General features: G+C 42.1%; 1 protein-coding gene across 1 annotated transcript; it reads right to left on the reverse strand.

Moving 5' to 3' along the window:
• Positions 1 to 9100: 9100 nt before the first annotated feature.
• On the reverse strand, positions 9101 to 11573 carry LOC124003501. Its single transcript, XM_046311796.1, has 6 exons — positions 11447 to 11573; positions 11124 to 11234; positions 10778 to 10950; positions 10458 to 10571; positions 10256 to 10346; positions 9101 to 9679 (listed from the first exon to the last, which is right to left on the reverse strand). Exons 2-6 carry the CDS (start codon positions 11188 to 11190, stop codon positions 9600 to 9602), a joined length of 525 nt encoding a protein of 174 aa, XP_046167752.1. The 5' UTR covers positions 11191 to 11234; positions 11447 to 11573; the 3' UTR covers positions 9101 to 9599.
• Between the last annotated feature and the right edge of the window lie 1576 nt (positions 11574 to 13149).

A 13149-nucleotide genomic window follows, 5' to 3' on the forward strand; every position in this document is an offset into this window, starting at 1 on the left:
GGTCTGTGACCCTTTACCGCTAGACACTCTTAATAAACAAATGGAGTAGGTTTTTTCTCAAACTATTAACTTCCGTCTTATGTATATGATGGGGTGTTCCTCCCCATTGTTTACCATGGTCAGGGCAGCCCCTAGTCTTGTGTCACAGGCATCCGTCTGGGCGTCACAAGAATCAGATGGGAGCACAGGGGTTCCTTCAGGTGCCTGAACGCCGCTTCGGACTCATCCGACCACCTCACTGTTTTTGGGAAGTGGGCACTAGTCACATCGGTAAGAGAGAAGGCTATAGCCACAAAGTTGGGGATAAACTGGCTATACTATCCCGCCTGCCCCATTAAGGACTTGACCTATGTCTTGGTGTGACGGGCCAGCCAGTTACGAACTGCCTGGACCTTTCGCTCCTGGTGCTTGAGGTTCCCCCGTCCGATCAAATACCCCAGGTACTCTACCTCCTCGAAACCCCAGCTTAAATTTCTTGGGATTCGCTGTCAACCCAGCTTGCCTGAGCCCATCCAGTACCGCCTAGAGGCGCGTCAGGTGCTCTTCCCATGCCAGGCTTTGTATGATGATGTCCTCCAAATAGGCTGATGCATATTGTTGGTGGGGTCGGAGGAATCAGTCCATCAGGCGCTGGAACGTGGGTGGGGCTCCATGGAGACCAAACAGGAGGACCCGGTATTGGTATAAGCCGTCCGGTGTCGAGAATGCCATCTTCCCCTGGGAGGAGGCTGCCAAGGGTACCTGCCAATATCCCTTGGTCAGGTCCAGGATGCTGATGTCTCGGGCCTTTCCCAAATGGTCAATGACCGTGTCCACCCTCAGCATGGGATAGGCAACGAACAAACTGATGATCACCTCCCGGAAGTCATTGCAGAAACGCAGACTACCGTCTGGGGCTGCACTGTTCTTTGTGGGACTCCTCAATGACTCCCATCCTCAGCATAGCCTCCACCTCCTGCTTCCCGGCCTTCCTTCAGGCCTCGGGATCCGGTATGGCTTCTTTATTATCTTTCACCGTGCCAGGTGCGGAAGTAGTGTTCATTTCTTGGGACCACCACTGGTCCCGTTGACATCCCGTGTTTTGACCACAACACAGCCAAGACTGTCCTCACATGCCATCTCTCCATGTGGTAAATCTGTTGGGGTTTCTGTTTCCCCGGCTGCTGTTCGTTGTCATTTACAGGGTTCCAGCTTCTTTGTCACCTCGTAAGGCCCGTGCCATGTTGCCAGGGACTTACTTTCTGCGGTGGGGATTTAAACTAGCACATTGTCACCCACATGGAACTCACGGGCTGGGTACCCGATTGTAGACCTTGGTTTGGCCGTTCTGGACCTTCTCCACATGTTCCCTTACCACTGGCCATATGGCTGTCATCCTCTCCTGCATCATCTATACATGTTCCATCACACTGTGTAAGGGGGTCTGCTGAGCTTACCACACCTCCTTGGCGTGATCCAGTAGGCTGCGTGGTCTCCTCCCGTAGAGGAGTTCAGAAGGCGAAAACCCAGTGGAGGCCTGGGGCACTTCTCGAATCGAGAACATTAGGTCTGGTAGTAGCTGGTCCCATTTCTTCCCGTCCCGCTCGATGACCTTCCTCATCATTTGTTTGAGCGTCTTATTGAACCGTTCGACGAGCCCATCCATCTGTGGATGAAGGACAGAGGTCCGGACTGCTTTATCTGTAGGCGAGCACACAAATCTTTCATTAGACAGGACATGAACTTGGTATTCCCAGATGCACCCCCAGCAAAAGGGTGTGGGCCAGCTGAAGAACGATTCTGATGTACCGGAAGGAAGCAACAGCACCTCTCGAAGTACCCCTGTTTGTTCAACACTTGATACAACAGGTTATGTTTTATTTGGAAATGGGGTATCTCCAGTCACTCACCCCCGGAAGAAGCTAACTATCCACCCCTATCACTCAGGCTGCGGCGACTTTCAAGTTCAGATCCTCCCACTGGGCGGTCCCAAACTGTCCTCTCAGGGGGCTCAGGGCAGGTGTCTCAGCAGGTCCCTCGAAATTGAGGAGGTGGAGCATGGGCTCCTCCTCCGGTTTTTCACCAGTTGAAGTTGGTTCCTGCGTCCCCTCCAACGGGTGCGTAGACACGGGGTTGGCAATTGCTTGCTTCCATTCTGCGCAGGTGACGGTCCTTCCACGCTCTCATTTGTTGCCGGCTCGTACTCTTTTTCCCAGCTCCTGCTGCCACGGTCCGCAAACAGCGGACAATCTCGTCCCACGAGGAGAGCATCTCAGGTACGGGACCCACCACCATCTGACAGCTTTCTTGTGGGGTCACGATGACGAGCAGGTCTACTCGTACAAGTGCGCCTGCTGGCCCATCTGACCTCACCACGGTCGGTCGGATGGGCCAGCAGGCGGTCTTGTACGAGCATTAATACACTCCCAGAATCCAACAGAGCGGGGGTGTCGTGACCGTCGATCCCGGGTGCCACACTCAAAACACCTCCTGTGGTCTCCATCAATCTGGGGTCGTCAGCAGCAGGTCGACTCTCCCCGGCTGCAGTCCTTTAGCCCAGGTGACTGTCAGATAGGGGAGCATGGTGGTGGGGTTTTCATTCCATCCCCTCCCCCTCCCTCCGTGAACAGTAGTATTCTGGTCCATCTCCATGGCTCCCACGAGGTCCTCCAAGGTCTACCTCCAACCCTCCTGTGTGCTGCCCTGCTGGCTGGTGAGCAATCAGCCCCTTGATTACTCACCAACCTCAATTAGCCCCAATTAGGAGGACCCGTCGAGACCTGGCACATCCAGCAGAGGTAGCCATCACCGTGTGAGGTAGATTCTGTCTGTCACCAGGCCTTCACGAGTTTCTCCCAAGTGGCTTGTGCACCACAATATAAAAATATATCTCAACAGTTGAAGTCGGAAGTTTACATACACCTTAACCAAAGACGTTTACATACACTCAATTAGTATTAGGTAGCATTGCCTTTAAATTGTTTAACTTGGGTCAAACGTTTCGGGTAGCCTTCCACAAGCTTCCAACAATAAGTTGGGTGAATTTTGGCCCATTCCTCCTGACAGAGCTGGTGTAAATGAGTCAGGTTTGTAGGCCTCCTTGCTTTCACACGCTTTTTCAGTTCTGCCCACAAATGTTCTATATTCTCTAGGATTGAGGTCAGGGTTTTGTGATGGCCACTCCAATACCTTGACTTTGTTGTTCTTAAACCACTTTACCACAACTTTGGAAGTATGCTTGGAGTCATTGTCCGTTTTGAAGACCCATTTGCGACCAAGCTTTAACTTCCTGAATGATGTCTTTAGATGTTGCTTCAATATATCCACATCATTTTCATCCCTCATGAGGCCATCTATTTTGTGAAGTGCACCAGTCCCTCCAGTAGCAAAGCAGGCCCACAACATGATGCTGTTCTTCGGCTTTACAAGCCTCCCCCTTTTTCCTCCAAACATAACGATGGTCATTATTCCCGAACAGTTCTATTTTTGTTTCATCAGACCAGAGGACATTTATCCCAAAAGTATGATTTTTGTCCCCATGTGCAGTTGCAAACCGCAGTCTGACTTTTTTATTGCAGTTTTGGAGCAGTGGCTTCTTCCTTGCTGATCGGCCTTTCAGGTTATGTCGATATAGGACTCTTTTTTATTGTGGATATAGATACTTTTGTACCTGTTTCCCCCAGCTTCTTCACAAGGTCCTTTGCTGTTGTTCTGGGATTGATTTGCACTTTTCGCACCAAAGTACGTAAATCTCTAGGAGACAGAACGTGTCTCCTTCCTGAGCGGTATGACGTCTGCGTGGTCCCATAGTGTTAATACTTGCGTACTATTGTTTGTACAGATGGACATGGTACCTTCAGGTGTTTGGAAATTGCTCCTATGGATGAACCAGACTTGAGGAGGTCTACAATTGTTTTCTAAGGTCTTGGCTGATTTCTTTTGATCTTCCCATGATGTCAAGCAAAGACGGAGTTTGAAGGTAGGCCTTGAACACCTCCAATCGACTCAAATGATGTCAATTAGCTATCAGCAGCTCCTAAAGCCATGACATAATTTTCTGGAATTTTCCAAGCTGTTTAAAGGCACAGTCAACTTAGTGTATGTAAACCTCTGACCCACTGGAATTGTGATGCAGTGAATTATAAGTGAAATAATCCGTCTGTAAACAATTGTTGGAAAAATGACTTGTGTCATGCACAAAGTAGATGTCCAAATCGACTACGCAAAACCACAGTTTGTTAAACAAGAAATTTGTGGAGGGGTTGAAAAACTAGTTTTAAAGACTCCAACTTAAGTGTATGTAAACTTTCGACTTCAACTGTAAATGGTAGTTACTGAATCTTAACTTCCAGAATTCTGATGTAAGACCTTAATTTGAGCCAGTTTGTTACAACAAGAAAATTATCCTGGAGCAACAGGAAATGTTAATTATTATGTGGATTATAATTAATGGACATTTTTTGTAGGGGTTGATACATAATATTTTAGGGCTAATCAAGTCTGACATTTTAAAGTGGAACACAACAAGTTGCATTTCCTCAGCAAGAAAATAATGATCAAATTCAGATCCCACATCTGTACAATTCCATTGCAAAACCTGACAATCATTTTCAATTAAAAAAAGACCACCCAAAATATAATTGAATCAAAGTATGATTATGTATTGAAAGGAATTACCTACATAAAGTATCTTAACAGGGTGTTGGACCACCACGAGCCACCATGAGATTCAATGCACCTTGGCATAGATTCTACAAGTGTCTGGAACTCTATTGGAGGGATGCGACATCATTCTTTCACGAGAATTTACATCAGTTTGTGTTTTGTTGATGGTGGTGGAAAAAGCTGTCTCAGGCACCGCTCCCAAATCTCCAATAAGTGTTCAGTTGCGTTGAGATCTGTTGACTGAGACGGCCATGACATATGGTTTATATCGTTTTCATGTTCATCAAACCATTCAGTGACCATTCGTGCCCTGTGGATTCTATGGGGGCATAACCATGGTAGCCAAAATAATGGCCTGCCCAGCATTTTATACATGACCCTAACCATGATGGGATGTTAATTGCTTAATTAACTCAGGAACCACACCTGTGTGGAAGCACGTGCTTTCAAATATTCTTTGTATCCCTTGTTTAATCAAGTATTTACTCTGCTTTCAAAAATACAATTGAATCAATGTATCATTATATATGTATCTGTAGCCATTGCGTCACCTTTCATTATATGTACTCAACTTAAATCAAACTCAGAACAATTTTGTACAATACTAGAAAAAGAAAATCAGAGAGTATTGGCAAAATCCCTTTTGCACTGTTTGGACTCCTAGGAAAAGTCAGTCCATTGAAGTATGAATCTTGCAGAGAGTTTTGGCAGAGGTGACGATACTGGAACAGCCTGCTTCACCTGTAGAGGAGAATGTCCTTGTGAGTTGAAGGGCAAGACAGAACAAATGTACATCTGTTTACCCTTCACTGAAAGCGGCCAATGAAAATGACAGAATTATCTATTTCTGTATTTAACCAGAGCTCCTCCACATCTATAAACCCCACGATGGAGTGTATTAACATTCAATTGTACTCCTGCTCACCCAACATCTACAGACCACACAGATCCTTATACTTGGGGTTCCAGAAAGGTTGTACAGTATATTTGTCCAGACGGTTGTGAGTTTGTGTTACTGAATATTGATTTTCAGCAGTGCCAATCAGTCCTCACTCTCTCCATTCATGTTACGCTGAGAACCTCTCATCCAGGTCTTCTGGGGAAATCCAGACTGTCAGGGAGAAAAGCGAAAAGTCAATGTCAGCCTCTACTTGGTGGTCGCTAAATAGCGTTTCAATCGGTGACGTCACTTGATCTGAGACTTTGAAGTAGTAGTTCCCCTTGCTCTGCAAGGGCCGCGGCTTTTGTGGAGCGATGGGTAACGACGCTTCGTAGGTGACTGTTGTTGATGTGTGCAGAGGGTCCCTGGTTCGCGCCCGGGTATGGGCGAGGGGACAGTCTAAAGTTATACTGTTACATAAGGTCCTTGACTAATAAAAATAAATATTAAATTAGAGTACTCCAGGAATAAGGAATAACTGTTGTCGAAAAGGTAGCAAGTTCACCAGTAACGGTTGGGTCGAGAAAACCCTGGAGGACATGGGTTCTGATTGGGCCATGGTGGGGGCCTTCTGGCAAATCTCTCCACTGGTGCAGCTAATCCCAGATACCCTGGTGGAGACCACCCTGAGAAGAAGACAGATATTTCACATCCCCGCAAGCTGTATGTTGCATGAATAATTACCACAATAACAAATTAAACCAAACAACAAAATCTTGAGAGTAAATGCTCTATGTGTTTGGAAAGAAAATGTTATTGAGTTCAAGCATGGCTGTCACTCACCAGTCATCTTGGTCCCCAGGATGGTGAGGAGAACACAGAAAAGAACAGACACAGTCATCACTCCCATGATGACCTGGACAATGGTGGTGCTCTGGTGGTCTCACTGCAGTTATTTTCATGTACAGAGTTATACCAACAATGTGTACTCAGAAACTAACCTCTGCCTTCCTCAAAAAGTATTCAGAAAGTTCAGGTGTCTTCTCAGTCCAAATGTAGGGCCTTATAAACAGAGATGTTGAGAAATTCAGCTTGAGATATCATCTGCAAGTCATGTCAGGTCATGTTTGTGTTCATTTCCATCAGATTCTGCAACACTGTCGTTGTGTACAATGTGACTTTAATGTTTAGAATGCAATGTGTTACTTGACTGAACAAAGCATGTTGTATCTATACTGCCTGCACAAATAATCTCTGCTTCTTATGAAAATGATTGTGTTTAATGGGTATTATATAGTGGGTATTAAGGCCCAAGACGTTTGACAATATAACATATTTTAGTTTGACAATATAACATATAACATATTTTATTTTAGTTCTTGTTCTCGTTGTGAAAACTGAGCCAATAAACTCAATGGAATCAATAATCGATAATCATTCAATAATTAGCTTGGTTCACAGATTTCAAATAGTAAGCACCCATCACTTTTCTGTTCTTACATTGTTCCTCTCATTGCTTCACATGTTCACCTGCATTTGTACTGTAGCACCTTTCCAGACTTGCATGGATAGTTATGTAATATTACACAGAATGAACAGTAGCCTAAGTAGCCTAAGAGACCAAATATGACCACTAGTGTCCCCGAAAACTTCTTCAAAGTTAAAACCTTAGTTTTACCTGCCTTAATGAACAAATGTAGGATGATACATTGAATAATGTTCAAAGATGATAAAAAAATTATACAGATACTGTATAGTTTTGCTGTTCGAAACACAAGCAACTAAAGTCGTAGCAACCAATGTCCTTAACTGACCTGTGATCAGGTGCAGATAAGGTTCTGAAGTTAAGCAACCCTGTAATGTTGACATGCACACTGTGACTATTGGAAATGTACAGTAAAACCCCTGGCACAATTCTTACATTTTATGGAATTTAACCTTTTTCCACTGATCTACTACAAAACCTAGCCTCCACTGATCATACTTCCCAATTTCAAGGTGAAGAATAGAATATGAAGAAATACATTTTTACTAACTAGTTAAAAATGAAAAATGTAAAAGTATTTAATTGACTAGCTACCACAAGTAAGCAGATTTGACACTGAACAAAAATATAAACGCAAAGTGATAAAAAATCCCAGAAATGTTCCATACACACAAAAAACGTATTTATCTCAAATTGTATGCCCAAATGTGTTCATATCCCTGTTAGTGAGCATTTTTCCTAAACCAAGATAATCCATCCACCTGACAGGTGTGGCATATCAAGAAGCTGATTAAACAGCATGATCATTACACAGTTGCACCTTGTGCTGGGGACAAATAAAGGCCACTCTAAAATGTGAAGCTCTGTCACGCAACACAATACCACAGATATCTCAAGTTTTAAGAGAGTGTGCAGTTGCAATGCTGACTGCGGGAATGTCCATCAGAGCTGTTGACAGAGAACTGAATGTTAATTTCTCCACCAGAATCCGCCTCCAACGTCGTTTTAGAGAATTTGGCAGTACGTCCAACAGGGACGCTCAAAAAGTATTATATGTTATGTTTGGTATGTATTTATTAATTTGTGGATGTACATCATACATTTTGTATCATATGAGAATTACAATTTGTATGATCTGTTACGAATTGCAATTCATGTTATACGTTACGAATGACAATTTGTACAATATGTAACGAATTTACAATACGTATGATATGTTACGAATTCCAATTTGTTGTGGCTAACTTTAGCTGGATGGCTAGGTGGCTAATGCATTAACTAGATGGCTGACATTAGCTGGGCTAGAGGTTAAGGTTAGGGTTTAGATTAAGGGTAGAGTTAGGAGTTAGGTTAAAGGGTTCAAGTTAAGGGGAGGGGAGGGTTAGCTAACTTTCTAAGTAGTTCAAAAGTAGTAAGTAGTTGCAAAATTGCTAATTTGCTAAAACGCTAAAGTTGTCCATGATGAGATTCAAACACGCAACAAATGAGTACCTAGGTGAATGCTATCATTAAAATGTAACTCTACAAATTTACAACACATATATCATCAGAACTTACGTTGATGGCCTAATTTTACCCTAAAGCAGTGGTTTCAGGAAACTCCTGCTTTACAGTCCACATCAGGCCTGCAAGTCACATTATACTGGCTTGCAAAGTGAAGTGTAATTCCTATTGGAATCCGGCCAAGGTTAGGACATCCAATAGTTTGCATTTTTATTCACCTGTAACCTGCATTGGGAATGACTGTCAGGGTTAGGAAAGTTGATAAGGAGACTACCTAAACCATTTAAACTGGAACAACCATTTCAGTAACAGGTGCAATAAATCAAACTAACTGATTGGATTTGTTTAGAAAAATGTATGCTATTTATCTATGTGTAGCATAAGATTAATCAATCAATCAATGTACATGCAAGAACACAGATGTTAAAAACAATCATAACACTTTATAATAATGTTAACAAATATGATGAATAAAATATGACGAGATAGTGCACATACTATTTATGTAAGTGCTGCTGGTTGAGATGACCCTACTGATTGATGTTGTTTATTTTACAGTGATATAAGTTGATCATGCTGAGACAGGGTGATGCTGAATGTTTTTATTCAAAAGGATTATGCAAGGAAGCAAGGAGGGATGTACATGGCACAACAAGTTCACAAATTCAATAGATATTCCAGATATAATGGATATAGACTATTTCAACTGTTAGCGTAAGTATTGAGAATAACTGTATGTTTTCATAATTATAGAATTCATCTTGAAATGGGATTGTAAGGGAATCAAACCTTTTTGTATGTACCCACATGTTTGGTACAGTATCTTAAAGATAGCTTCCAGAATACTACAGTGACAATTCCATTGCAAAACCAGTATTCATTTCAGTAGAAAAAAGGCCACGTGAAATACAATTGAATCAATGTGTCATTATGTATGAATCTGTAGCCATTACATCACTTTTCATGATATTGTTTCTGAGTATTAGACTTAAAGTCAATTCAGAACAATTTGGAGCGATAGTAGAAAAATAAAATCAGAGAGTATTGGCAAAATCCACTCTCTGTTTGGCCTTCTTACACGAAGAATTAGGACGTTTCTATCTCGCAGAGAGCGAACGCGGTGTTGTCCACTCTGGAACAGCTGATATCATCAAAACCAGTTTTTTCTGTAAAGGAGAATGTCCTTGTGAGTTTCAGGACAAGGCAGAACAGAAGAACAATGACCATGGACAACAGGTACGTACGGCTGTTGACCCTTCACTGAATGGGACTGATGAAAATGACAGAACTTTCTCATTCTGTATTTAACCAGAGGAGCTCCTCTACCACTATAAAAACCCACTATGGAGTGAATCGACATTGCACTCCTGCTCACCGTATCGTGGAAGTATCGTGGAACATATCGCAGAACATCCGAGTTAAAATGTAAAGGTAATTTCTGATTGAGATGACATATGCAGCATTTACCATGAATGCATTCTCTGCGAACAAGGGAACATTGAGTTTAAATTTAAATGGAGTTTTAACGCAGATGTTCCTCTGCACGTTTGCGATACGGATTGAATCCAGCCCTTAGATCATTCTACTTGGGGTTCCACGAAGTGGGGTTCCAGAGCACATTTGTCTAGACAGTTGTGGCACAACTATATGAACACAGTTAATCTGTGGTCCCTATAAAAGTAATTTTACCAGATCCCTATTGTGTACTGTTACCAAAAAAAGAATAAGTTGGCGATACTGACCACCAAATTTCACCAATGCCAAGCAGCCCTCATGCTTTCCATTCTGGTCACGCACAGAGCCTTTCAACCAGTTCTTCTGGGGAAATCCAGACTGCCAGGGAGAAAAGGGAAAAGTTAACATCAGTATTTAATTGGTAGTCAGTATTAACCAAAATAAATATTAAATTAGAGTGCTTTGGGGACTAGGAATAGTGTATTTTACCTCATGGCTCCCCTTAACCCAGATATATCCATCGTCTACCAGGGAAAGAGCATACTCGTACACCTTACTGTTAGTGATAGAAGCAAGGGATCCACCTCTTTGACGGCATGCATTCTGTACGAGGAAGCAAGAGCCTGACATTGACTTCTCATATTCATTCATTGTCTTTATTTGTATCATCCATAAAGCTGAACTGATAGGCGTTCCATCTCATTCATATTCATATATTGAGGATGAACAATACAACAATCTATCTTCCACCTCACGTATCATCACTCTAAATGGGATGCATGTCAGTAAACATCAGTCATGAAACTTACATTTGCCGCCGACATTGACTTCAAACTGCTGTCAAAACGGTAGCAAGTGCTCCAGAAATGGTTGGGTCGAGAAAACCCAGATGGACACTGGTACAGATTTCTAATTGGTTCAGATCTTCTTGCAAATCTCTCCACTGGTCTGGGTAAATTGGGAGACCATAGGGGAGACCTCCCTGAGAAGACAAATATTTCAGATCCCTGCAAGCTGTATGTTCCATGCGAAATTACCACAATAACAGATTGAACCAAACAAAAAAATCCTGAGAGGAAATTATGGAAAAACGTTTCTATGTACACTGTATCTGGAGTGGAGATGGGATTGAGCTCAAGCATGGCTGTCACTCACCAGTCACCTCGGTCCCCAGGAAGGTGAGGAGGACACAGAAAAGAACAGACACAGTCATGACTCCCATGATGACCTGGACAATGGTGGTGCTCTGGTAGTCTCACTGCAGTTCTTTTCATGTACAGAGTTATACCAACACAGTGTGTTACTCAGATACAGTATATCACAGATTTATGCACAATAAAATAAGTCCATACAAAATATATGCATTATTATTTCACTTCTACAATGTTTTGAGAGCGACGGGTACAAATCTATTTGATCTATTTGTGGCATTCATAGCTTTGTTATGAGTAAAACACCAAAATCATAAATATCCTTACCAAAGTCAGCAGAGAGAAGATGACCTCTGCCTTCCTCAAAAAGTATTCAGAAAGTTCAGGTGTCTTCTCAGTCCAAATGTAGGGCCTTATAAACAGAGATGTTGAGAAGTTCTGCTTGAGATATCATCTGCAAGTCATGTCAGGTCACGTTTGTGTTCATTTCCAGCAGATTTCGCAACACTGATCTGTCATTGGGATCTGTAATGTCACTGTGTGCAATGTGAGATGACTGTTGAGAACGCAACGTGTTACTTGAGTGAACCCAGCATTTTGTATCTATACCCTACTATAATCCTGCACAAATTATCTCTGCTTTCCTAGGACAATTATGGGTGTTAATGGGTGCATATGAAAGATGCTACAGTACAGAGATGCTACAGTACAGTTAATGTCATTATATTATGTAAACTGAATGAAAATACAAACGCAACCTACAATAATTTCAAAGATTTTACTGGTTACAGTTCATATAAAGAAATCCATCAATTGAAATAAATAAATGAATAAATGATGCCCTAATTATGCCCTAATCAGGGATCTGTTGGTCACAGATCCCTGAATAAAATGGATCAGAAAACCCGTTAGTAACCACTATTTGCCACATGCAGCATGACACATCTCCTTCAGCATAGTGTTGATCAGGCTGTTGATTGTGGCCTGTGGATTGCAAAACTTGAAATATCTGTGGCATTGTGTTGTGTGACAAAACTGCACATGTCAGAGTGGCATTTTATTGTCCCCAGCATAAGGTGCACCTGTGTGATGATCATGCTGTTTAATCTGCTTGTTAATCGGCCACACCTGTCAGGTGGATGGATTATCTTGGCAAAGGAAAAATTATACCTAACAGGGATGTAATCAAATTTGTTCACAAAATGTCAAATAAATACGCTTTTTGTGCATATGGAACATTTCTGGGATTTTTTATTTCAGCTCATGAAACATGGGACCATGAATTTACATGTTGCGTTTATATTTTTTGTTTCGTGCATATTATATACAGTACAAGTCAAAGGTTTGGACACACCTACTCATTACAGGGTTTATTTGTAAAATGTTCTACATTGTAGAATAGTGGTGAAGACATCAAAACTATGAAGTAACACATATGGAATCATGTAGTAAACAAATCAAAATATATTTCATATTTGAGATTCTTCCAAGTAGCCACCCTTTGCCTTGATGACAGCTTTGCAAACGCTTGGCATTCTCTCAAACAGCTTCATGTGGTAGTCATCTGGAATGCATTTCAATTAAGGTGTGCCTTGTTAAAAGTACATTTATGAAATCTTTCCTTCTTAATGCATTTGAGACAATCAGTTGTGTTGTGACAAGGTATATGTGGTATACAGAAGATAGCCGTACTTGGTAAAAGGCCAAGTCCATATTATGTCAAGAACAGCTCAAATTAGCAAAGAGAAATGACAGTCTATCATTACTTTAAGACATGAAGGTCAGTCAATACGGAAAATGTCAAGAACTTTGAAAGTTTCTTCAAGTGCAGTCTTAAAAACCATCAAGCGCTATGAGGAAACTGGCTCTCGTGAGGACCGTCACCGGAAAGGAAGACCCAGAGTTACCTCTGCTGCAGAGGATAAGTCAATTAGAGTCACCAGCCTCAGAAATTGCAGCCCAAATAAATGCTTCACAGAGTTCAAGTAACAGACACATCTCAACATCAACTGTTCAGGAGACTACGTGAA

This window comes from Oncorhynchus gorbuscha, linkage group LG18 (assembly GCF_021184085.1).
Source record: "Oncorhynchus gorbuscha isolate QuinsamMale2020 ecotype Even-year linkage group LG18, OgorEven_v1.0, whole genome shotgun sequence".
Classification (NCBI taxonomy): domain Eukaryota; kingdom Metazoa; phylum Chordata; class Actinopteri; order Salmoniformes; family Salmonidae; genus Oncorhynchus; species Oncorhynchus gorbuscha.